The 27858-nt window shown below is 40.2% G+C and overlaps 1 protein-coding gene across 1 annotated transcript; it reads right to left on the bottom strand.

Moving 5' to 3' along the window:
- Positions 1-92: 92 nt before the first annotated feature.
- On the bottom strand, positions 93-27851 carry wdr18 (WD repeat domain 18). Its single transcript, XM_026344921.1, has 10 exons — positions 27560-27851; positions 26651-26761; positions 26416-26549; positions 24540-24681; positions 18639-18782; positions 18220-18284; positions 17458-17582; positions 1092-1255; positions 766-834; positions 93-382 (listed from the first exon to the last, which is right to left on the bottom strand). Exons 1-10 carry the CDS (start codon positions 27839-27841, stop codon positions 254-256), a joined length of 1365 nt encoding a protein of 454 aa, XP_026200706.1. The 5' UTR covers positions 27842-27851; the 3' UTR covers positions 93-253.
- Between the last annotated feature and the right edge of the window lie 7 nt (positions 27852-27858).

Genomic DNA, 27858 nt, shown 5'->3' with positions numbered 1-27858 from the left:
AAAACACAGATTTAATTTTTTTTCTTGGGTTATTTTATTAGTTTCAAGTTATTCCAAAGAACACAAGAGGTTCCTGTGTTTTCGTGAACAGATTTGTCCACTCCTGTATGTGTTACAGGTTTAAAGCTGCAGCTGCCTCAGGACCAGGCAGCAACAAACAGCACAAAGGAAGGAAAAAATGAATTTTATTTAAAACAACGAAAATCACTCACACTGAGTCTTTGTCAGTTTTTGTGTCTGTGTTAACATGTGTCTACGTGGGCTTAGTGAGCAGCTGACTGGAAAAGTCGTAAAGATCTTTGTTGATTTTCTTCAGAGTCTGAACTTCTTCTTCCAGTTCTGCAACTCGAACCTTTGTGTTTTCACCGTCACCAAACACAGACTGACACAAAACCACAAAGACAAAAAACACAAAAGTGTAAGTACAGGTAAGTCACAGAAATAAAGATTACACAGGTGAAACCAGTTACAGTGTGTGTTGGTCCTCAGTTTTTGTGTTCAGCTTTAAATCTCAGACACATTTAGTTTATTTGGTTTGAAAGTAAAACTTTAACACTTGTTACTGTCAGAAAAAGTTTGAAGCTGCTGTTGAACTTGATGCTGTCAGAATATTAGGAACCCCTCTGAGCTAATTTATTGTGAAAGTGTTTCTCCACTCCACTGTTCTCCACTTATACAAAAAAAAATTAAACTCAACATACAGCAACATTTGATTCTTGAAGGTTAATTTCCCTAAAGTGTGGTTTAAGGCCCGCCCCCTCTCACCTTGTCTGTTATGGCGTTCATCAAAGAATTTAGCTTATCGGCTTTCTGTAGATACGTCTCCTCTTCCTCCTGGAACATTTCAAAATTAAAACAACCTCTCTAGGATCATTTCAAAGTAAAAGTGTGAACTGATCATTATACAATAATTTCAAAAGCAAGATTCTTTTCCAATTTTGCTGCATAGAATTGGACCGCTATCCATTTTTTGGTCGATTTCTGGTGTACTTTCAAATTAAAAGCAAGGTTCAGAGTTTTTTTGTTCTTCTGTTTTCAATTAAATTCACGTGTTTTGAAGGGAGGGAGCGGGACTTCCCTTGTGGACTCACCTGTGTGTAAAGACCCAGCCGGACACATACCTCCCCCGACTCGACACCATCACCCTCAGAGCCGTGCAGGTGTCGGCTGAAGCGCGGCAACGGAACAGAAGGACGACTGTCAGGCAGGAACATGTTGGCCGGAGCTGGCATGATGACAGCATTCGTCACAGGACCTGAATGCACAGAAAATAATTGATGTCAAGAGAATACTCGGGCTGAAAGTACTGCAGTATTTTGACCTTTAATTGCAAGAACATATTGCCATATTCACAATATGTACTCATGAGTAAGAAACTACAATTTCCTTTGGACGAAAACCAAAAACACCATCAAGCATAACAGTTACTTACATGTATCTGAAATTATGAAATATTTGTTATATGTTAAACATGAAAACCAGATCATAAAATAATTGTGCAGCTTATGATCATTTGGAGAACATGATTTATTTTACCAGCATTTGCATTGAGCAGTTTATTTCAAATATTAACCCTCACCACCATCAGATGCCTTTGAAATACACTTTCTTGTCAGCATCCTGAAAACCAACAGAAAAATCCTTCATTTCTAAACTGACCATTTGTTCTTGATAGTTGGATTAGTTGGAGCAGGCTGAAACCATCTTTTGCCTGACAGGAAACTAAAGAACCTGGTTCTAAAGTAAAGAAACTGACACTAAACAAAACAAGCCCAACAATGAACTTAAAAAAATATTTTTAAGTAAAGAACTCATGATTAAACTAAATATATCCAGCATAAACATAAATAAGAAAACATCAAATTCCAGAGTAGGTCCAGTGATATACTTGCTCTAAACCACGTCATTGCTTATGCAACACTGCGCCCTCACATAGCACAGCACCAGAAGTTTATGCTACACATATGCAATCCGCGTATGACCAGTGGGGCAGAATCAGAAAAACTGAGCAGCAGCTTTGAATCAATACAACAATAACATCATTGTTGGGGGAAGGGATCTACATACCTGTCATTTATGACGCTGCCGTTCTTTTAGCATTCATTTCTCTTGCTGTGGCTTCTATATATGTTGTGCACCTGCAGAAGCTCATGATGAAGACATTTTGATGCTGTTTAGCAATGATCAGACTCTAGTCTGAAAAAACCTGGACTAGATCCCTCATCCCCTGAAAACTAAGAGATCCATCTCCAAACTACACTTTTTAGAAAATGCATTTTTAGAAAAGTACGTGTCTAAACACTTATTTCTAGCCCCAGACAACAACATCATTTTGGACAAATTCCAGTCTGGTTTTTGCAAACATCACAGTACAGAGACCACCCTACTAAAAATGACTAATGATATTCTGTTGGCCTCTGACGCTGGTATGTGCTGTTCTTGTCCTCCTTGATCTTAGTGCTGCTTTTGATACAGTAGACCACCACATTTTGTTGGACTGGCTAAAGCACTGGGCTGAAATAGAAGGCACTGCACTGTGATGTTTCTCTTCATGCCCGTCCAATAGATCGTTTTGTGTTACCGTTAATAACGGCAAGTCATACTTTTCTCCTGTAAAGTACGAAGTCCCTCAAGGTTTAGTGCTGTGACCAGTTTTGTTCTCTTTGTACATGCTCCCTTTAGGACATATTATTCCTAAACATGATGTTTCATTTCATTGCTATGCTGATGACACTCAGTTGTACTGTCCCTCTAAGATCTCGGACCACAGAGGACTGAGTTCCTTACATCAGTGTAGAATGACAAAAAAAAATTCTTGCAGCTATATTCTGACAAAACAGAAATAGTTATTAGTCCACAATATATAGCCAAAGACATTTTGCCCTGCACGGATTCTCTTTTAGACATTTCTAAGCCTGCTGCTGGTTTGATAGTAAACTAAACTTTGTCATATCATCTTAGAAATATTTCCAAAATACGTTCATTTCATGATACAGAAGTATCTTACATGCATTTATTTCCTCACGCCTTGACTATTGCAACAGTCTCACCTGTCTCAGCCATAAATCCATTAATCGGCTCCAGATTGTTCAGAACTCAGTTGCAAGACTCTTAACTAGAAAAAGAAAATATGAACACATCACTCCTGTCTTAACTTCCTTACACTGGCTGCCAGTATGTTTTTGGATTGATTTTAAGATTTTATTAATAACTTTTAAAGCCTTGCATGGTCTTTCCCCCAGCTATTTATTCCAGCTTTTAAAGCCTTATGAGCCTGCACGTAGCCTCAGACCCTCTGATAGAAATTTTCTGTATGTCCCTGATGTTAGAATGACAATTAGAGGTGAAAGAGTCTTTTCAGTTAGAGCCCCCAAACTCTGGAACAACTTACCTGAGGAAATAAGATCAGCTGACTCAGTAAAATCTTTTAAATCTCTCCTTAAAACATACCTCTACAAGCGAGCCTTCTCTGATCTTCTTTAAACTAAGACAAATCTGTGTTTAGGAAGACTTCCCATTAACTTTCCGTTGGAACTGGTCTGATGCGGTAGTTGTTGTGAGTTGTGTTTGTATTATTGTTTTGTTTGTATAACTGTTTCCTGCACCCCAACCGGTTGAGGCAGATGGCCGTTTAACTTGAGCCTGGTTCTGCTGGAGGTTTCTTCCCCTAGGGTAGGGGTGGGCAATTAATTTTTATCAGGGGCCGCATGAGAAGCCTGAATTGTGTCAGAGGGCCACCAACTTTCTTTCATTGTAAAATACTTAAATTAAATATTTTGAATACCTGGTACTGATAATCAGAAGAATAAAGCACTCTGTAAATATGTATATTAGGTTATGTGAAACTGTGGTCTATTGGTTAAATAAGAAAAACAATTATTGAACCAGTGCAATTTATTTTTTAACTTGTTAATCTCCACAAACAATAACTTGTAATGCTTTCCACCTCACACATGTGTATACGCGAGTGAAGGTGCTACGTCTACGACGTGCATACGTAGCGACGTAACGCTTTTCAAAATAAAATTTCAAAATAAAAGTTAAAAATAAAAGTTAAAAAAAAAGTTTAATTTATGGTGTTTATGATTGGCCTCACGCGGGCCGGACAGGGACGTACAAAGGGCCGGATGTGGCCCGCGGGCCTTAATTTGCCCAGGTCTGCCCTAGGGGGAGTTTTTCCTCTCCACTGTTTGCCTAGTGCTTGCTCTCAAGTTGATCTTGTTGGGCTACATGTGTTTTTGTCTCTTTTGTGAAGCACTTTGTAACATATGTTTAGAAAAGTGCTCTATAAATAAATGTATTTATTTAGTCTGCCCCTACAGTGTAAATGTTTAAATTCTACACCTCTGTGTTGGTGAACAGCAAGCATTAGACCAGCTATTAGAGCTGTAAATATGAAAAAGACAAGAAAACCTTTCCTAAGATTAACCGACCAGAATGATTATAAGCAAGAACAGAATCATGTGGACTGGAACTGAGCTGTGCACTCAATGGGCTCTTGAAACAAATACATCGGGGGGGTTGGTTTTATACGCATTTCATACATAAATGAAATTTAAACAAAACAAGGTAGTGAACCCAACTCCCCAATAAACATCACAAGTTACCCAACTGTTCTCTGAAGAACCACAGTTAGTCACGGAACCACAAAGTGGAAGTGTACTTCATTAAGTCTGTCGTGTTCTTTTAATGGATTTTAGTGTGAAATATTAAACTGCTCTTCTTCTGATTTGTCAGTAAAATATTTAAACAGCGCCAGAGTGTCTCAGGCTGACCTTATGTTAAGGAAAACTTCAAACTTTCACATTCTGTTAACCTCAGAGGGTGTGCTGGTCTTCACAAACGTAGGAATGTGGAGCCCTAACAGTGCTAACCTCATTTGTGCCTGAATTATGATGGTCCTATGACTTTTTCTTTTTCTAGCTCGTGAAGTGTTTATTTCTTGTCCCACACAGTACAGATCAGTGGACGAGATTCGGAATAAACCGATTAATCGAAGGTTTTAGTACAACTTCAGTCCATCTTGTTCTGCAAGTCCCTGATTAAAGTACTTCTAAATTTCTCTAAAGAACATTGAACAGACAGTGAGGGTTCCTGCTGAGGGTGAGGAGGAGGATGAGGTTTAAAGGAGATCAAAATTTCCTCCTATACACATTTCTGCCCGTCTGACATCTTCAACTCAATCTCCCCCAGACAGAATTTTTGGTCTTCACAGTCAGACTTTCTTACAGCACTGCATCAACATAAGATCTTCACTGACTGTGCCAGTCTGCCAGGAACCTGAGGATAAGGAGGGAGTCATCACTGACAACCGTCACCTTGTCTCAACTACTGCAGTGCCCCGTTGACAAGCCCACAATGAAGGGATGATTTGCCTTCCTCTTAGGGCTGAAACAATTCCTCGAGAAACTCGAATAACTCCATTCCTAAAAATTGTCAATGCTAATTCTTTATCTTAATCTACAGTATTATATTAATATACAGTCTATGGTTTCTCAAAGGTGATTATTGATGACACGCAACAAGCTGCAATATGGCGCAGACCACAAAGTGGAGCCAACACAGGGTCATTAACAATAGTGTTTCATCCTTCTCAGGTCAAATATCTTGCTAGTTACCTGCAAACATTAGTAGACAAGATAATGATGAGATTGAAAACAGAAATGACTCACATCACTTCTAATAACAATAATGAGCATAGCTTCAACATTAATGAACAGGAACTGGGAGTTTGGATATGTGGACAGATTTTTAGCACAAATTGCTTTTCTCTGTCCCTTTGCTTCCACACACAACTGGAGCTGAGCGAGTGTGTTGTGCATCTGAATTGGACAGTGTCCTCAGACAACTAAGTTCTGCTTAGAAAAAGTCTACAACCTGCATGTGTTTAACTGATGTTGGTGTACGAGTCGGGTCTGGCCCAGATTTGATACAGAGAAAAGTGCGATTAAGGAATTACTAACAGGTACTGAGCCTTGCGAAACCGGAGCATGCTGGACTCTGGTTAACGCTGACTCTTTCCAGCCTTCATGTCCACAAAGTCTCCAGGAAGACAGTAAAGGCTGATGTTACATCTGAGCAGTAGTTAACTTGAAACTTGCAGCTCTGGCAGTACAGTTGCATAAAGTGCACTGCTTCAGCCCTATCCCGCTGTCTTCGAACTACCGCAGTGACCTGTCACCTGGACTAAACCTTTAAGTCCAAACTGAAAAAACTGTTTGACCAGGGTGAGGGTCATAGCTCGGTTGACCCTAGTATTCCCTCAACTCTCAGCAGCAATGACTTCATGAATTTCTTTACAAATAAAATCATAACTATTAGAGAAAAAATTGATCAGATCATCCCTGCATATAGCATGGATTGTACAACAACTCTAGATCCACGCTCGTACTTAGACTGCTTCCTCCCTGTAGATCATTCTGAATTAATTTCAGTAATTAATTCCTCTAAACCATCAACATGTCTCTTAGATTCCATCCCGACTAGACTCCTCAAGGATGTCTTACCTTTGATCAGCACGTCCATATTAGATCAGATCAGTCTATCTTTACAAATAGGCTACGTACCACAGGCTTTTAAGGTTGCTGTAGTCAAGCCCCTACTCAAAAAGCCTACTCTGGACTCAGGGGTCTTAGCGAATTATAGACCAATATCCAATCTGCCCTTTATCTCTAAAATCCTTGAAAAGATAGTTTCTAAGCAATTGTACGACCACCTGCGTAGCAATAACTTGTATGAAGATTTCCAGTCAGGATTTAGAGTACATCATAGTACAGAAACAGCACTGGTAAAGGTCACTAATGATCTCCTACTAGCATCAGACAATGGTCTACTCTCTATACTCGTCTTGTTAGATCTTAGTGCTGCATTCGACACTATAGATCACAACATTTTATTACACAGACTGGAACATGTCATTGGAATCAAAGGAACAGCACTAGAGTGGTTTAAATCGTATCTATCGGATAGATTTCAGTTTGTACACGTTAATGATGAGTCTTCCATGCACAGCAAAGTCAGCTATGGAGTTCCACAGGGATCTGTGCTTGGACCGATTCTTTTCACTTTATATATGTCCCCTTTAGGCAATATTATTAGGAAACACTCTATAAATTTCCATTGTTATGCAGATGATACCCAGCTATATTTATCTATGAAACCAGGAGAAACTAATCAATTAGTCCAACTTCAGGAATGGTTAAAAGACATAAAGGCCTGGATGACCTCCAATTTCCTTCTCCTAAATCCGGACAAGACAGAGGTTATACTGTTTGGGCCTAAAAATCTCAGAGACACTATGTCTAAACACATTCTCACCATTGATGACTTAGTTCTGGCCTCAAGTAATACTGTAAGAAACCTCGGAGTTATCTTTGATCAGGATATCTCCTTCACTTCATACATAAAAGAAATCTCTAGAACTGCCTTTTTTCACCTAAGAAACATTGCTAAAATTAGGAGCATCCTGTCCCAAAGTGATGCTGAAAAACTAGTCCATGCATTTGTTACTTCCAGACTGGACTATTGTAATTCCTTATTAATGGGATGTCCCAATAACTCATTAAAGAGCCTCCCGTTAATCCAAAATGCTGCAGCCAGAGTTCTGACTGGAATTAGCAAGAGAGATCATATTTCTCCAACATTAGCTTCTCTCCATTGGCTCCCTGTAAAATCCGGAATTGAATTTAAAATACTTCTCCTAACTTATAAATCCCTTAATAATCAGGCTCCATCTTATCTTAAAGACCTCATAGTTCCTTATCTTCCAAGCAGAACTCTCCGTTCTCAGACTGCACAGAGGGTGTCTGCCTCCAGAACCTTGATAGCTAAAGGCTCTGCCTCCCATTCTACATTTGGAAACTCTAGGAACCACAAGTAAACCTTTACTTGTGGTTCCTAGAGTTTCCAAATGTAGAATGGGAGGCAGAGCCTTTAGCTACCAAGCCCCTCTCCTGTGGAACCAGCTCCCAGTTCAGGTTCTGGAGGCAGACACCGTCTCTACATTTAAGACTAGACTTAAAACTTTCCTTTTTTATAAAGCTTATAGTTAGAGATGGATCAGGTGACTCTGAACCATCTCTTAGTTATGCTGATATAGGTTATTCTGCTGGGGGACCTCTACTGATAAACTGAGCTCCTCTCCTCTCTCCTTTCTCCTGTATCAATGCAAATGCCACCATTGCATGTCATTAACTTTGTGTGTTCTCTCTTTTTTAGTTGTGTTTCCTCCTCTCTGTCTCCCTCTCTCTGTACTTTTCTGCAGGTATCCTCGGCCTGGAGCTGTACATCTCCAGAATCCAGTTCATCTGCCCAATGTTCTTGATGCTTGTTGTTGTCTTTATTGCCAGCTGTTCTTTTCTCTCTTCTCTTTCCACTCACCCCAACCGGTCAAGGAAGATGGCCGCCCACTATGAGCCTGGTTCTGCTGGAGGTTTCTTCCTCTAAAGGGAGTTTTTCCTCTCCACTGTTGCCTAAAGCTTGCTCAAATGGGATTGTTGGGTTTTCTCTATAATTTTGTGTATAAATATTTTCTGTAAGGTCTTAAACCTTACACTGTAAAGTGCCTTGAGATAACTTCTGTTGTAAATTGGCACTATACAAATAAAATTGAATTGAATTGAATAGAAAATTGATCAATCTTTCTGTACCCGACTTATTAATGTTTGAAAGGGACGTGAAATGTTTTGCCATTGTTTGTGAAACATCTCCATTTAACATGTTAATAGGTGTTGTAATGAGCCACTTTCTGCTTTAGGAGCTTCAATTGCTCACAAACCTGAAACAACATGTTGTGATGTTTACAGATCACGTGAAGAAATCTGCAGTGACCCATTTAAAGCAAACAGAAAGGTTTAATCTGCTCTGCCTCGCTTCAATCACTAAAAACATTTTCATTCTTTTACAGAAACAACCCATGATTTCCAGCTTATCATAAGAAAGCCACAAAGACAGAGAGGCACCCAGCACTGTCTTCAATCAGAAAATCAGCAGCCGAGCTGACGAGGCGATGCTCTGCCAGACTCATTTCACGCCAACAAAAGCTCCAAAGCATAGCCAGGAAACAACATGTGGGAGTCGATTTGCTGCCGTTCACAGACATATAACCTCCAACCTCCAGTCCTCCCAGAAAATTCTTAAATCCCCACACAATACAACGCATTTCACTGTTTTTACCGAGTTTTCCTCAGTCAGCTGTCACTCCAACTTCCTGTCTGGGGAATTTTCAAATTAATTTCCCTCAGATTACCACAGGCATCAATTTAAGAGGCTGCAGACGACAAAACACAGGGGAGCAGGACTATGTTTGCAGTAATGATTGTGGGAGCAGCGTCACACGTCACACACAAATCGACAGACCAATAATTAAAAAAGAAGGCAGCTCATTTACATACAAAAGAAGCAAACCAGTCAGATTAGTGTTCACACAGCAAATGGAGTAGACCACTAATGTCTGATCACGTGCTTTAGTTCTGCATTCAAATCCCTAATGAACACCAAAATACTATAGTTTCACCCATCTCATATTTAATCTATGAACACTTGTGAAGAAACTGTACTTTTTCCAATTTCCACCTGCAAAGGTCTGAAATACAAAGATTCAATAAGTTACTAAGCTCTTGAATCTCTTCACTCTTTGCCTGATTCACTGCGAATTACATCATGTCTACGTTACCATGAGACTCGAGAACAGAATATTCAATGCTGAGCTCAGGGGAATCCAACCCTTGGCCCCGACGCTGTCAGGGCCTCGCCCAGAAGAAGCAGATCAGTTTGCTGTGTTGAAAAGTCAGAATCTTTATTTTCCATCACACTGCTGTTTCTGTAGTAGAGCACCTGAATAAAACATTTAGCTGCAGAAAGAGACGATGGGTAGGGAGAACTTAAAAAAAAAAAAAGAGGAAAAAGATGACTGCCAGGTGACCCCACAGGTGGAGAGAGAGAATAACGAGAGAGTCCTGCAGGCAGTCTCAAAACCTGACTGACGGCAGCAACCAACAATTTAGTCCTCATAGCCAGATTCTAAGTATAATTACAAAATAAAAGAACCGTTCCAGTCCAATATGAGAAAGACACAGAGTAGCTTCAAAATACATGAAAATAAAATAAAAATATGAATAAAAATAACACTTTTAGATTTGTTAGATCATGTTAAAATTTAGTGTCAAGTCAGACAAAGTGTGATCTGCTGATGGCATCTTGGCATCATGGTTTGTCCTGAAGGTGGTGATACAGTATGATCAAGTCACTAACATCTATAGGGTTCATCCTCCAGAGAGCAGATCAGAAGCTTCATTTATGGATGACTAAGACTTTGCGACAATGACAATTGTTAAAAGCGCTATACAAATAAAATTAAATTGAACTGAATTGAATTGAATTAAAAGTGGACACAATCAGGCACAAGTGGCTGATGATTTCTCAAACTATGGCGGCTGGTTAGTGTAGTGGTAACATCACTGCCTCCAAAGTGGGAGACTAGGGTCTGCCTACCTCCAGTAGGGGTCCTTACCATTGTAATTTGTACCGACTTGTAAGTCGCTTTTGGATAAAAGCGTCTGCTAAATGACTAAATGTAAATGTAACCTACTTGCTAAGGTGGTTTGGTAACCATTCGACCACATCTGACCACACCCATTTGGGGCAGCAGTTGGTGAGAGCAGCTGGATTTCAGGTTCCTCCTGGCTATTTGCCGACGTGTCTTAGACAAGACACCAAAACCGTGTAGTATCGACAATATAAAAATCAAGCTCCATCGTGTCTTAAAGACCTCATATTTCATTTAATTCAATTCAATTCAGTTTTATTTGTATAGCGCCAATTTACAACAGAAGTTATCTCAAGGCGCTTTACAGTGTAAGGTTTAAGACCTTACAGAAAATATTTATACAAAAAATTATAGAGAAAACCCAACAATCCCATTTGAGCAAGCTTTAGGCAACAGTGGAGAGGAAAAACTCCCTCCAGCAGAACCAGGCTCCTAGTGGGCAGCCATCTGCCTCGACCGGTTGGGGTGAGTGGAAAACTTTGTGTCTTCTTTCTCCTGTAGTTGCGTTTCCTCCTCTCTGTCTACCTCTCTCTCTGTTCTCCTCTGCAGGTATCCTCCTCCAATCCAGTTACTGGTTCTACCTGTCCAGTGTTTTTGCTGCTTGTTGTTTTTCGTTGCCTGCTGAACTTTTCTCTCTCCTCTTTCCACTCACCCCCTCAGTGATGTGTCTCGGCTGTCCACTTATGAGCCATCTTAATATCAGGTGTTAACAGGGTCTATGAGTTGTCACAAAGCAGGAGAAAGTTGAGTCAGACATCACCGTTTCAACAAACTCTCAGTACAAAGTTTCCTGAAGCTTTGAAACGTCGAACTGTTCCGAAGTACAAAAACTGGTCACTTATCAAAGACGTGATATGTTTGCATATTCAACTGTAATAAGTTAATACAATAAGTTAAGTTAATTTCTATGTTACATCAGAGAGAGGAATCCTGAAGAGACATTGTGTCCTCTCCTGTGTGGTACGTCCATCTGCACAGACGTAGTCACAGAGATGTTTAGTAAATATCAAATATCCTCGATCTGACGTCCATCTCTACAGCTGGCTCTAAAGTTCTCAAAGCTCGTCATCAGAGCAAAACCAAAACCACGTTAGGTTATGTAGGATGTCCCTCCAAGGGACAAAGTCTGACTACTCTTCAGCTGTTATGGACCACTGTACAAACAATCACAATCTGTATTTAATGCATCATCATGTCTGAGAGAAAATGTGTCCATCAGCAGCTGCTGAAGTGTCCTTGAGTTTGACTTTGACCCTGCAACTAGCTGCCTCATTAACAGTCTCTGAGGATGAGACTCAAATGTAAATGTAAAGAGACAAGACAAGGACAAACGGGGCTGAAGGCTGAGGACATGACCCGTCCATTAACATTACAACGGGTCAATGAAGCGATGCTGCTGTCACCGTGACGACAATGAATAATTCACAGAGTTGGAGATGAACTGCTGAACAAGTATAGAAACACTCAGAGTAGAATCACATTTACGCTAGTCCAACAATACATTTGAACTGGTCCACAATTACACTTAGGTTGCTTTCACACCTACAAGATTTAGTTCGATTAAATCGGACTCAAGTTTGTTTCCCCTCTCAGTGCGGTTCGTTTTGACTGGTGTGAACACGGTAATCGCACTCGAGTGCGCACCAAAACAACCGCACCAAGACCCCCAAAATGAGGTGGTCGTGATCCGAATCACTTAACGAACTCTGGTGCGGTCCTCCTGGTGAGAACGCGTACCGAACCAAAACAGGACCAAACGCTATGAATAGTGCGTAGATTTTCCTCTTTTTTGTTTGTCCACCAAAATCATGGTGTCTGATTCATGGAGGACAAACGTGGAGACGTTACAGGGTGAAGTAAATGGTAAATGGGAAATGGTCTGCACTTATATAGCGCTTTTCTACCTAACTGGTACTCAAAGCGCCTAACTGGTACTCAAAGCGCCTAACTGGTACTCAAAGCGAAGTGTCTCAGACACCAGGTCTGATGACTCTGCAGGCAATGTAATGTAAAAAAAAAAAAAAAAAAAAAAAAAAAAATCAACAGGATGACCAATCTGAATTAACATTCATAGTGAACTCATCTCTCTCCTGTCACACAAATGTACAGTAGTTCACAACACTTCACCTTCTTCCTGTATTTACCTTTTCTGTTCGCCCGGCAGAAACATCTGACCAATAAGCGCAGAGGACGTTCTCACGTAGTTTGAAGTGACGTGTAGGCAGGGTAACATAAGGAGGTCTTGCCTAAGGACCCCTACTGGAGGTAGGTTACAGCTGGGATTGGAAGCCCAGTCTCCCACAACCAAATCAGGTTTGCACTGGTCCAACACTGCGTTAGATATCTCTTCCTTTAAACAAACTAAAACATGTTAAGCAAACAAGCTAGAAACTAATGCTCTGAGGTCAAAGTCACAGTTTTATACAAGTTCCTTTTCTTTACCCTGTTTTTTTTCTTCATCTTTATATTTAATTCAAAAATAAAACTTATTGTCTGTTAAGGACTTTAAAGTCTCTGATCCAAAATATTTGTTGTCTTGTTTTATTTGACCACAGCAGGTTTTATATCTAAATGTGATACCTAATAATCCTACACTTTAATTTTATTTGATGCTCTCACACTTGGTTAAATGGTTAAATAGAAATGCTTTATTAGTGACACAGACACAGACTTTCAATGTTTAGTGATAAGGTAGGCTGCTGTAAAACAGCAATAAACGTCTTCAGCAGTGAAACCTTGGATAAAGCCACAGTTTGATGGAAGTTTGTTGTTTCTACTGTCAAAGTGCATTTGTCTCTTGTTGTGGTGATAGAAACTGGATAATAATCTCCCACTCAATTACAAATATTGATCATTCACTTGGCTCTAGCTGCTGAAATTACTAAATTACTAATGGCCCAAACCTGGTCCAACGTGGAGACATAAATTTGAGTAAGTGTTCAGGGTTAAAGAGCTGCCAACGTACTGCAGATGCTGAGGAAATGGCACCTGACACACTGTTTACTGGACTCACTCACTCTGGAGAACACACCTGGACTCCCAGGTTGAGGTTCAACTTTTTCGTCTTGCAAAATGTCTGAATATTTATTTTTATATTTTTGTTACAGAACAGAAAATTATAGCTCACCCCAATACCCATCTCTATTAGGGGATTATGGGACCAGTTCAGGTGTGATCAGTATGATCCAGTTAAGTACAGTATGCTGTGTTCAGGTGTCTCTGTGTCCTCAGCACAATCTACTTTATTCCAAAGAGATGCGGTCATTTCCACCAGCAGCTGTCGGCGTCTCTCTTAGTGAGATGAGCAGTAGTTTAGATGATGTCAGAGTTAGTTGTAGAGTAAAGAGGTCGAGTTCTGCTGTAAGACGGAGGTTTCTTAGTAACAGTCACAGAGATCTGACACATTGAGACTTGAGGAAACAGAAACAATCAGCTCTCCAGCACTGCAGATTTAAAAAACTGTGGAACTGTTTCGTATCCTTCATTTATCTCTTTGCTCCCTGGCGACATGAACTATGACTGAACCTGAAACAGTTTATATATGTTTGCAGCTGAAGATTGAAATTACTAACATGCAGGGACAGGATGGACTTGATGACCAGTCACTGATGCCAAAAGAGTCTACATAAGGATAAACTAAACCAACTCACCTTATGTGGTTGAAATCTGATTTATAACAGTTTATTTCAAACAATAAATGTTTGCTTGTTCCGTTTTTTTTTTTTTTTTCAGATTTAGTTTATATAGGTAAAACTGGCTGGCATCAACTACAGATTTATTATGGCTTCATTACTACATGCACTACATGAGAAATGCAGTGTATATGGACTGATCGTAACGGTTCTACATCACAGAACAAAAGTCAGACATTTAACAACTGATTAACTGATTCACAGATTTGATCCATATTGCCTCAAGTCAGAATCAAAAGGTCATCCAGGGTCAACACTAAGTAACAAACAAAAAAATATACAAAAATTACTTTAATTTCTAATGAATTCCAGTTAAATGTGAGCTGAATAACATTAAAGTTCTGATGCAGATACAGTCATGTTTCATGTTTCTAGTTGGAGGGTTAGTAAACTTAGTAACTGGCATATATGATATTTATAATTCATATTTTAACATATTTATGAGTCACATTTTTAAGCTTTAGAATTCACAGTACCACTTTCAGATTAGGGTAAATGTAGCCTGTAACACTAACTCCAACCCTAACCCACTTGGTCACATAATTAATATTAATTAATAATTAATCAATTTAATAAAGTCAGATATTTTAAGTATCTCTCTTAAGTACTTGCGAAAGTCAAAATGCTAAATTATCGTTTTTAAATCTAGTTTTTAGTAATGTCACCATGTTAATTAGTATTTCATGTAGCAACCACTATTACATTAAATCTTACTATGTTTTTAGGAAAACACATTTGGGAAAGACACCAGATATATGAAAATTGTACTGGCTCAAACTGTGTTGTAATCATGATTAAATGTGCATCTAATGTATCACGACTTCATCAGGTTTATGGCCTTCTAATAAAAGTAAATAAAAGCATGTAGTGTGTTATACAGTTTTGCCTCAGAACATATATTGTCTACAGTAGGTCATTTCCTTTTTAGTTTAACGTCAGCACTCCTAAGATTGGCACATGTAAGAGTGATCCCGTCGCTACTTTATTAGAAGGCTGCAAACACGAAGAAGGCCTGATAAAGTAATGACTGATTGTTACTCAATATCTGTCCACCACTCTGTGAAGAAGACATGAACATCATTAATAACTCAGAAGTCAGAATATCTTAGATGTAGCATTAATTATTAAAAATTAATTGTTTTCCTTCAGCAGTTTGTGCTTTTCTCAGGCTCAACGCTCAGACCATTGGAATGGAGATTTCGATCATATCACATCATGTGACCTTAACCAGCAGATTAATCTTCTAGAGCCATGATGTGATGTATAAATAAGATTAATGTGAAGATCATATGATGGGATTAAAAGCTCTGCAGCAGCTCAACTGATGAGGTGAGACAGCTGTGTTTCATGATGTTTCTGCTTTTTATGTCTGTAGAGTAGAAACACATTGATTCTATGCTGAGTTTCAATCCAGAAAAAATAATAAATACATTTATAGCGGCATTTGTTTGTTCCAGTCTGTCTCAAGCTCCTCATGTCCTACATCAGCCAGATATGTCCACACAATGATGGACTGGTGGAAAAACACTGAATTAGGGTTACTTACTGAAGTAAGCTGAGAGCAAGGGATGCCAGCTGCACACTGTGCAGTGGAGGTGTCAGAGATGATGCCATGGTCTGTATAGTACTTGTACTTTGAATATATTCAAAACTACATAAAACTAGGGTTAGAGTTAGGATTAGGATTAGAACCTGAACCTCGTATCTTCTGGCGTGGTCAATCAATTAATCAATCCAATCTTTGACATTTCTAGTTAATCAACATGGGCAGGGCTGTGCTCATGCTGGTCAATTAATTAAAAGAATATCTGGATACATCTGCAGCCTATACTTGGAGCATTTCATGAGTAAATGCAAAGGTAAATTATAGTGTATGAATGTGAAAGGTTATTGAGGTGCACCAGTTCAAGTTATTCAACAGGATGCATTGTATTAGAACTTAAAACTTAGTAAGCGAGTTTAGAGAATGTGAAAATATATCCCAAAAAAATGCTGTTCAGTGGCAACTGGACTCGTTTTACGCAAGCACAAAAACTAAGTCAAGAAGAAAAACATTACAGTAAAGTGTTACAGGAAGAAATGGTTCTGATTCATAAGCACCTAACATTTAAGTGCAGAGAAAGTTGTGGACGAGTTTTCGTCATCAGAGGTCTGAACTAAAAGCTAAAAGAGACCAACTTTAAAGTCAGGCATCAAATTTTTCCTAAATTAATCTTTGCTAATCAATGATATTGCAGTGCTCAAGAGTATGTCGATATTTTGTTACACCCCTAGAAGTATTTAGAGGCATCTGTAGTGTTGCTGTCTCAGAGGATAAATCTTTTCTTTCCTCCGCCTGGTTCTGTGTGAGCAGCGTTGGCACAAGCAAGTGTGAAAACGTGACAGGACGAGTCCGTCAGTCCAGCCAGAGGAAGGATTATCGTCTCCAGACGCCGTTTGAAGTGACACAGCCTCAGCACAGAGAGGATTTGGTTAATTACAAAGTGCCAGTCATGAACACGGTGGCTCATTTCTTCTTCATGTCCCTGTCAGACACTGCAGCAGCAGCAGCACCAGCACTCATTATGGATGAGACGGTAACTAAAAGCTGCTCCAGGGTCAGAGGATTCATTAATTAACCAGCAGCGACCAGAGACCAGGGAGTAGTGCAATTGCACAGATCAGTTCACCTCCACATCAGGGTCTGAGACAACAGGTCCTGCTTCTGATCAGTTCTGTTGAGTTTAACGCAGAGATGCAGTTAAACAACATGGAACAGAGCGTAGACCAGGACCATAAATCTAATCATAAGTTTCAGCAGAGAGGATCAACAACCTGATCAGTAATAAGTGAATTGATGGTTTTGTGTTTGACAAGTCTGAAACTACTTTATCAGCCAATCAGGACAACGACAGCCAATCAGGACAACCATGCTGCTGATTTTTAAACGGCTTGTTTTATGAATATTTAGAATCCAGTTTATATCTGTGACATCCTGACTCCCTGTTGCAAAACCTCCACTTGTCATTACAGGTATTGAGGCTTTAGCTGTTTGAGCCCCTCATTTGGGGGACTGCACAAGTAAACTCGACAGGTAGTCAATGCCCCCCACTTTCACCTTTACCACATTTTCTTGATGATTTGTTATAATAGTTTTGATTATTTATTCACATCGGACTGTAAAGTACAGTTTTATACTCTTGTCAACGGTAAAGCCATACTGGGGGTGCTGAGGTTTACCTTTGTGGGCCAGGCAGCGGATGCTCTGTTTGCTGTTAGTGTCCCAGAGTCGAACCGTCTCATCATGTGACCCAGAGAGGAGCAGGGTCCCGTCCATTGAGACCGAGAGACAGCTCACCAAGTTCCTAAGGATGAAACACAGGTGGGATATCTCTAAAACCAGTCTTTATGAGGGGTCCTAAACACAGCATGTGAAGGGCTTTAAAATAACTATTGAGTGTAGGTCACCTTTGTTTCAGGAAGACTCAGAACATAACAGTAAAATGTGTTTTAGGCTTCAAGTAAAGATCCTATATGAACATCTGGTTTTAGTAAAATAGAAAAGAAATTTAAAACTGCTTCTGTTTCATTCCGTTTTTCTTGTTTTCCCATCCCTGCCAAACAAAGATTTCTCCTCTCTTTGGCTGAAAGCACATTCTGTTTCTCTGTTTCAGTCTGTGCCAGAAGATCCTACAGTTACAGTGGGGGCGAGGGCTTTGTTCATCACCATGAAGCCACGGAACAAACCTGAGACAGGTTCCAAATCCAGACCAGCTACAGAGGAGCCAACAGGCGAGAACACTGGCCACCCGTTATTTAAATCACACATCTACTGTAATGTTTGAAATGCAGCAGTAGGTCACCTGTTCTTTCATCTAGTGAAGACTCAGTTTACCATTGTCCTGTTGTTCCCCCTGACACACAACAACATTACCATTTTGGTATAAGCACAATAAAGTTGTAATAAAGTTCTGACACCTATTGATGTGAACATGCTCTCACCTGTGACCTTTAAACACCTGGTTTCCATCGATGTCGGACTGGAAGGATCTGTCCCGATTGAGACTCTGCAGACGAAACAGCAGAGATTTAAATGGCAGCTCAGATTGTTTTGTTCTCCAAGTTTAGATACAGAATCAGCTGAAGATAAACTGACCTGCCTGACACAGCCTGCAGCATGGTGGGGGCTGTATTTAAATACACTTCCTGGGGTTAGGTAATTTGTTCAAAGTTGGTGGGAACATGTAGCATTTAGAGGACACGCAAGACAGACTGGGGGAAGGGGAGACACTGAGCCTGGAGCAGTAGCCATAGTGGTCAGCTGGAAATTAAAGTCCTGTGTTTGCTATGACTTTCATGAGCTGCAGTAGGATCCAGTTGTAGGATGTAGCAGATATTACAAGGCAAGGGCTCAGACTAACCTTGCTGCGAAGGGACGCTTGGAAAATGTTTCCATCACTTCCTCCACAGAACAGGAAGTACTCGCAGGGGTCAAAGGTGACAGACATGATCTCCACATCAAAGAGAATGGACAAGAGCAGCTCACCTGACGACAGCTCCCACACCTGGTCATGACAGAGACAGAATAAACATGGCTGCTATATGACAAATACTAGCTGTTATTTTATTCACCTGATATAAAAACCGTTTCTAACAAGGAAACAACAAACCTAATTTAAATCTTCAACATCAACGTGTTTGAGATTATGATTTTTTTTTTAATAATGAATACTTACATACAACATGTATGTTCCTGTTTTCTACAGTTTCAACATGTGTCAGTTGGTTGTTCGAAAAATTAACCATTTTTCCCCTGCACTATCCGCCCTACCTGAAACAGTGCTCTATCCAGAACCAGACCCCAGAACCTGGACAGTCTTTGTGGCTCTTGTTTTTCTACACAGAATGTATCAGATAAACCTAATTAAATGACAACAGCAGAACAAACATCATGTTCATGTCTGAGTTAAACCACCTCAACACACCTTCGTATTGATAAGCTTAAGTCACTGCATTATTTTGGTACTGTTGGACCTAACGGCTGCCTTCGATACATTGGTTCATCAAATCCTCCTGTCTCGCCTGGAAAACTGGTGGGCATTCAGGGTGATAGTGATAGCAACGTCAGGAAGGAGGAGCACGAGAAGATGGAGAAATACCAAGGGCTGAAAGAAGAGATGGAAAAGATGTGGAAGGTGAAGGCAAAGGTGGTACCCGTGGTGATTGGAACACTGGGGGCTGTAACTCCCAAACTGGGAGAATGGCTCCAGCAGATCCGAGGAACAACATCTGAGATCTCTGAAAAACTTGCTACTAACCCTAACCCTAACCCAACAGAACAAAATACACCTTCTGGAGTGGCCCAGTCAAAGTCCTGACCTCAACCCGATTGAAATGCTGTGGCATGACCTTAAGAGAGCTATTCACACCAGACATCCCAAGAATATTTCTACACTGAAACAGTTTTGTGAAGAGGAGTGGTCGAAAATTACTCCAGATCATTGTGCAGGTCTGATGTGCAACTACAGGAAACGCTTGGTTGAGGTTATTGCTGCCAAAGAAGGGTCAACCACATATTAAGTCCAAAGGTTTTTAATAAAGGTTTTTTAAGGTGCTTTATGAATAAAATTAGATTGTTCCAATGCAGCATCTTTAGTTTCGCTCCACAATAAATAAAGACTTATGGAGACAGGATGTGCCAGCTGAACTTTAACCCCTGCCTCCCTCTTGCTGTAATAGAGCTGCTGGCTCTGCAGAACTCAGTCTGTATTTCTGTTCCAGACTCCACTTAAAAACTAGATAATTTAAAGTGTGAGTAGCAGCAACGCCTCGGCTTGTGTTCAACACGTCCTGACCATCAATTACAATGCGACAGCGAGCTGACGTGTCATTACTGCAGATCAGAAGAGGTTTTACTGAAATTAAAAACGGGTCTGAGAATGCTCAGAGAAGAATCTCTGTTCTGATCAGAGGTGATCAGTTGCATGATAGTGACAACACCTGATCTAGAGCTTAACCTTTACTTCATCACACTGTGTAAGTATTTTTTTGTTGACACTACTAGAGACACGTGTCACTATTAAAGTATAAAGTTCAACACCAGCACAAAGATCATACAAAAAAATCCATCAGTGAAACAGGTGGATTTATTACAGAAGTGATTTATTTTACCACTTACCACTCAGCTCCAACAGAGTCTCAATGATTTATTTTAAGCTTAAACTAAATAATATAATATAGACACATGATAGATAGCTAACATTGCGAACAGGAAACCTGAATGATGATTTTCTCTATAAACAAAGTTTTGTTAGTGCTGTGATCCTGACGATCTAAACCTAGAACCTGGTTCAGAAGAGTCAAAGATGAGAAGCTTCTGAGGGTTTGTCACTTTCCTTGGCAAAACCATCTATCATTGTCAGTCTCACTATATCTGAGAGTGGACCCGACCACCTCACCTATTCTACCTGCCCTATCGCCACAACAACCTTCAGGTTATCTCAGTTTACACAGAGCAGCTACAAACAAGTTCATCCATCCAAACAGCGTACATCAATGTTTATTCTGCTGCCACCCTAAGAAACAGAGCTCCTGGATCATGTCTTGGCAAAACTAGTTTCTCTGGGTTAAATTAAACATCAGAGTTCTACTCTACTCTCAGACCGAGCTCACAGAGATCATCATCATGCATCAGGTATTTCACTGATCCTGCAGAGGGCCGTGGGGCCAATACACAGATCATCGTCAGCCTCAGAAACTCTCCTTCATGTGGATCCTGACAGAACTTGATCAAACTTGTTGAAGTAGGATAGCTGTGGAAATATGTGAATATAAAACAATATACTAGTTAAAAACTACTGAAGATTAAGATTTATACTAAATCTGAATTTAAATTAATTTGTTTACAAAAACAGTGAAAACAACCAAATAAAACATTTATCAATCTCAACCAGAAGTTAGACATTTCCAACTCAACTTTGTGATTGAAATAGTGTGAGGATGTGTAAACATCCTTGAAGATCGCACTGGAAAACATGGGCCAAATTCACAGAGCAGCTGATGATGTGACATCATTAAAAATGTCAGCATCCATGAAAAAAAGTCACACTGTTTATGGTGTTTAATGAATGAAAGTCTCAATAAGATCTAACGCTACTTACTTTATTAGTAAATGATATTTAAAATGCCTATAGTGTGTAAATCTTTAACTTTGTGTTTGTTTAAATGCATCAGTCTCTTTCCTTCTTCACTATTTATCTTCGAGTGCTGCTAACAGCACAAATATTTATGTGACACCTGCCAAACACCTGTGGAATTTAACTGCATCTAAAGCATGAACTGCTCTGAACTTGGGACCAGGAATGTTCAACTGAAACATTTCCGACCTCCAATTCTGGCTGGGAGAGGTTCTGACTTTGTAAAGTCTATCAATATATTTTCAAGAGAGATCTAGAATAAGTCAATACCATTTGGGTGTAAATAAGGAAGCCCACTCAATGGGGATGGAGCTGCTGCTATGCATCAACTACACAGATGAGTGAAAGTCTAATTGCAGCGATAAAAACATGATTTCAGAGGGTAGAACATAATTTCCTAAACCTGTTACTTACAATAAGAAAATTAAGCAAAGACATCACAAGAAAATGCATCAGTTTGCTGCTCAGCTCGTGCCACTTTTAACAAAGGATCAAACCAAACTTCATTACGTTTTTGTTTTCTGATCAGCTCTGGCTACTGTTGCAAACCAACGACAAACCAAACTTCATTAATAAAATGTCACATTAAGGAAATTGGGCTGCTAACTAGATTATTTGAAGGGACATACTTGTGTTCAGTGACGTGAACTGAAGAGTGGTATACCCGGTCCTTGAGTGTAAGAGTGCATGTAGTGTCTGTTATTGTTAGTTTAACTGTCTTGCTCATTTGTTGTATTATGTGTTTGTTTTATGTATTGTGTGGTTTAGCATGGAAATAATGATTCCATCTAATATACAATAGGGAGCAATAAACATGCATAAGATAAAGAAAGAAAAGATACATTTAAAAAACGCTTTTGAACGGTAACAAACCAAACCTCATAATTGGACATATAAGCAGCTTGTTAGTGTCTCTGTCACCTTTCAACTTGAAGAGCAGGAACAAGGCGTCTTTAAAAAAAATACATACATATATATACACAGTGAGGGAAAAAATTATTTGAACCCCAGCTGATTTTGTAAGTTTGCCCACTAACAAAGAAATGATCAGTCTATAATTTCAATGGTAGGTGTATTTGAACAGTGAGACACAACAATGACAAAAAAAATCCAGAAAAATGCGTTTCAAAAAGAGTTATAAATTAATTTGCATTTCCACGAAGGAAAGAAGTATTTGATCCCTTCGAAAAACGTGCTTTAGTACTTGGTGGCAAAACCTTTGTTGGCAATCACAGAGGTCAGCCGTTTCTTGTAGTTGGCCACAAGGTTTGCACACATCTCAGGGGGGATTTTGGCCCACTCCTCTTTGCAGATCCTCTCCAATGTTTGGCAACTCGAACCTTCAGCTCCCTCCACAGATTTTCTATGGGATTAAGGTCTGGAGACTGACTAGGCCACTCCATGACCTTAATATGCTTCTTCTTGAGCCAGTGATTTGTTGCCTTAGCCGTGTGTTTTGGATCATTGTCATGCTGGAATACCCAACCACGACCCTTTTCAATGCCCTGACTGAGGGAAGGAGGTTCTCACCCAACATTTGACGGTACATGGCCCCATCCATCCTCCCTTTGATGCGGTGCAATTGTCCTGTCCCCTTGGCAGAAAAACACCCCCAAAGCATAATGTTTCCACCTCCATATTTGACAGTGGGGATGGTGTTTTTGGAGTCATAGGCAGCCTTCCTCCTCCTCCAAACACAGCGAGTTGAGTTGATGCCAAAGAGCTCGATTTTGGTCTTATCTGACCACAACACTTTCACCCAGTCTTCCTCTGAATCAGTCAGATGTTCAGTGGCAAACTTCAAACGGGCCTGTAGATGGGCTTTCTTGAGCAGGGGGACCTTGTGGGCACAGCAGGATTTCAGTCCTTCACGGCGTAGTGTGTTACCAACTGTTTTTTTGGTGACTATGGTCACAGCTGCCTTGAGATCATTGACAAGTTCCTCCCGAGTGGTTCTTGGCTGATTCCTCACCGTTCTCATTATCATTGAAACTCCACGAGGTGAGATCTTGCATGGAGCTCCAGACCAAGGGAGATTGGCAGTTAATTTATGTTTCTTCCATTTGCGAATAATTGCACCAACTGTTGTCACCTTCTCACCCAGCTGCTTGGCGATGGTCTTGTAGCCCATTCCAGCCTTGTGTAGGTCCACAATCTTGTCCCTGACATCCTTGGAAAGCTCTTTGGTCTTGGCCATGGTGAAGAGTTTGGAATCTGGATTGATTGATTGCTTCTGTGGACAGGTCTCTTTTATACAGGTAACAAGCTGAAAGGGCTGCCAATGTCAGCTCGTTACCTGTATAAGATCCACCTGGGAGCTAGAGATCTTGCTGACGGATAGGGGATCAAATACTTATTTCCTTCATGGAAATGCAAATTAATTTATAACTCTTTTTGAAACGCATTTTTCTGGATTTTTTTTGTCATTGTTGTGTCTCACTGTTCAAATAAACCTACCATTGAAATTATAGCCTGATCATTTCTTTGTTAGTGGGCAAACTTACAAAATCAGCTGGGGTTCAAATAATTTTTTCCCTCACTGTGTGTGTGTGTATATATATATATATATATATATATATATATATATATATATATATATATATATATATATATCATTCTTAAAAAAAGACACCTAAGCAGCAGGTCAACAACAAACCAAAGGTTATTACATCAGATTGTGCTGCTTAGTCTCTGTGGTTTCAAGAGACTAATGTCATGTTGTTTATTCAGGAACATTAAATCTACATTAAACAGTAAAGATGTTGATGAAGATAATGAGCTATATCTCAAAGACATCTAAAGCAAATTTAAAACTAATTTCCGTTCGTGGGGTTGATGTAAAATAAATAACTTGTGCATAAAGCAGCAGAAGTGTATGTGCTGGTCCGCATATAATGACAGGCAAATAAATATATATTTTATTTTATTTTTTTTATTTTTTTTTTTTTTGCCCGCTGTAAAAGTAACTGTAGACAAATAACAGATTCTGCATTAAAATCATTTTGATCAATCGTGTGCATCTTCTCGTGACACTTTCTCGTGGGCAAGAGGATTTTTTTTTGCTCATGTCCCTTTATAGGCTATGTTCCTGAATGGACCTGTTGTACCTGCCGGTGTTAGTCTTACCTTGATCGTCTGGTCTAAGGACGCGGTGGCGACCCTGGCCTGAGCTCCCATCATGCCGCAGCAGAGGTCTGTGATTGGTAAAGAGTGGCGACCCAGGATGTGACGCGGGTCAGGGGCGTGGGTTAAATCCAGCTGGATCACACTGAAAAACACAGGAATAGTCCTTTCATTTCCATTCAGAACCTCTATCAGAAAACAGTTGATACAGGAAGGAAGTGGATAAAAACATGTAATAATATTTTTTTTAGATACAGAATCAGTTAGTGTTTTATTTAGGCATTAACATTCTCACGCTTCTGTAATTATACTGATCGTTTCTACACAAAACCTCTCCAATCTATGTCAAATTCTTTGGACTGTTGATTGGACAATAAAACTGGGACAATTTTTATAGACATTTGATGTTTTCAGGTGTTAACCAACCACTGAGGTTGCACAAGCCAGTGCTTTCTTAGTGCCAGTCCCAAACCTGGATAAATGGAGAAGGACTTGTTAGGAGGAACATCTGGCAACAACTCTGGGCCAAATCAAATATGCATATAGGGAGGAGGAGTATATTGGGAGAAGAATGCTGAGGATGAAGCTGCCAGGAAGGGTTAGAAGAGGAAGGTCAAAGAGGATGTTCATGGACGTGGTAAAGGAGAATATATGAGGCATTTTTGTGACAGAGGAAGATGCAGAGAACAAAGTGAGACAGAAACAGATGATCTGCTGGGGTTACACCCTAACGCATGGGTGTCCAATCCTGCTTCTTGAGGGCCACTGTCCTGCTTGTTTTTCCAACCATCCTTGCGCTTATAGCTTCTGATTAGCTGTACATACCTAATCCAGGTAATCAGCAGTGGAAAGGAGAGTTGAAAAACAAACAGGACAGTGGCCCTTGAGGAGCAGGATTGGAAACCCATGCCCTAGAGGGAGTAGCTGAAAGAAAAATAAGAAGAAGAAGGAGGAGGAGGATGATTTCAGTTATTAGCCAAATAATCAATTCACAACATGAGTCTGAAAATAAAGATGTTTGTTCCACAGGCACTGTTTCAACCTTCTCACAAACAGACCTGAGACCAGATCCTGCAGAAGACACGATCAAACAGCTGAAACATGTTTTATTTCTGAGCTGCAACTGAAAACACATTTAACATTCAGCTCACATCTTCCATCATCTTCTGCTGCTCACTGAGATCAGAACCACCTCTGTGAGGACCAGGACCAGGTTTGTAGAGTAACAGAGTGGATAGTAAAGGTTTGCAGAAACATAGAACCACAATCAGGGCCGTGAACCTCACAAATCGTACTGGGGAGAACCGGTTCTGTTGGATCAGTAAGTTACAGAAGCTATTGATTTGGGTGAGGTTTTCTGTTATTGATGAAAACATTTTCTATTTCCCTCTGTGCAGCAATGATAAAACGTTTTTTAAAAAGGCTGATGAATAAAATAACTAATCTCTATGGATCAAAACCAATCAGCTGATCAACTAAACAAACTGGGGAAAAAAAGAAAAAAAAACTGGTCACATGATAGTTTTTATGGCTACAGACATTCATCAATCACCAAAGCAGTTACCGATCATAATGACTGACTTGACATTTCCGCTGTGGAAATGTGCCTGTGAGGAACCTGGTCTAACAGATTCAGGTCTGTTTACGATCCATGAAGTCAATCTTAGTCTCAGACTGTGTTCAGATGTCACAGCTCCCTCTGCTGGACACTGCAGATCCATGTTACTAGTGATTTGCATGTTTTTTACACATTCTTATCATGTTCATATAAACTGGTTTAAATGTAACATTATGTTACACAGTGTTTCATCATAATTATGGATTTGTAATTAGTAAAATGATGAGTGCAGATATGTACAGGTGTGTCCAGGTGCATTACCTGCACAGACTCCACACCAGAGCCAGGTTGTCTTTTCCTCCTGAAATAAAATGGCTGCTGTCGTCTGTGAACTTCAGACAGGAGACGTCTTGATAGTGACGATTGAGGACAGACAGCAGCTTACCTGTGTTCACCTGAACCAATCAGATACAGTTTGTTAAAGTCTTTGGAGCAGTTTTCTATAAACAAACAATGACCAGCATAGATAAAACCACAGAAGAACAAGCTGACCCACCTCCCACAGGTAGATGGCCTCAGCAACTCCAGCAGCGAGGAAGAGTCCATTAGGGGAAGCAGTGACACAGGTGACCACACCTGGACACACAATTTTCTGCTGCAGCTGATCCTAGACACAACACACAGGCAGAAATTTAAAATGGCCTATTACTGGTTCAGTTAATAATACACTAAAATAATATCACAGCACCTTACCCAGTCATGCTATGTCTCTACAGACACTACAGATATAAGCTATACAGAAGCTATTACAGAAAACCCAACAACCCCACTTAAGCAGCACTAGGAGACAGTTGAGAGGAAAAAAAAGAACAGAGTGGGCGGCCATCTGCCTAGACCGGTTGGGGTGAGTGGGAAGAGAAAATCTGTTTAATCCAAAGTGACTGAAGCAATACAAATCCTCTTTAATGTGTTTTCATTTACATTTTTTAAAGAACTCATAAAGCACTCTAAAATAAAATTATATAATCAGCAAACTATTGTATTATGGGGGAGCAGGGAGTTACTAACTGAAGGTAGATCTACACAACTGGATGAACACACGCACTACCTTCTCAGAACGTCATTCAAAATTCTGGCATTTTCTGTCAGAACTGGGACAATGGGTGGTGGCACCGAGAAGTTCGGAAGTTGGTCACCAGTTAACGTGGTCACTCGTAAATTTGGAACACCGGGCAGAGTTCATTACAAGACACCAGTTTTACCTGTTTTGCCAGTTCAATGAAGCCGAATTCATCAGAAGGTCCAGCTGGTCGGAAACAAGTCCGGCACTTTGTATTATGGTGTATTTATGTTTGAAGTAGACCCTTTTTTTTTTTAAATTACCGACTTTTGAATTTAGTTTGGTAACGATTTGTGTGCCGTTTATCGTGTTGACCACGGGAGGTAAGATGGACCGTAACGTTACCTTCCTTTGGATTTCCCACACGTTGATGAAGTTCTTTCCGAGCTGTGCAGACAGCAGGAAATCCCCGCGGAGGACGGCGAGAGTTCGGGCCGAACTGTTCCCTCCCCGGTAAGAGAGCAGGCTGGAGCCGCTGTGGAGGTCGAACACGGTGCAGTTCCACAGTTGCGAGCCCGAGTCGCTGCTCATGATTATCTCCATAGGAGCCGCCATGTTGGCTCCTTCACAACACACTACAGGCGCGGAACTGGCAGCGTATAACGTCACATCCTGAGGCCGGGGCATTGTGGGAAATGTTTGAG

This window comes from Anabas testudineus, chromosome 4, assembly GCF_900324465.2.
Source record: "Anabas testudineus chromosome 4, fAnaTes1.2, whole genome shotgun sequence".
Lineage (NCBI taxonomy): Eukaryota > Metazoa > Chordata > Actinopteri > Anabantiformes > Anabantidae > Anabas > Anabas testudineus.
The sequence above is the reverse complement of the archived record's forward strand: the minus strand, read 5'-3'. Positions and strand labels throughout refer to the sequence as shown.

Bases quoted from the DNA above. Each gene is read 5' to 3' on its own strand.
- wdr18 (XM_026344921.1), bottom strand. From the start codon at position 27,841: ATGCCCCGGCCTCAGGATGTGACGTTATACGCTGCCAGTTCCGCGCCT. The intron at 18,285-18,638 runs GTTAGTCTGAGC...TTTCGTCTGCAG, and splicing joins AAGCGTCCCTTCGCAGCAAG to AGTCTCAATCGGGACAGATC. The intron at 383-765 runs GTGAGAGGGGGC...GTTTTGTGTCAG, and splicing joins TGAACGCCATAACAGACAAG to TCTGTGTTTGGTGACGGTGA.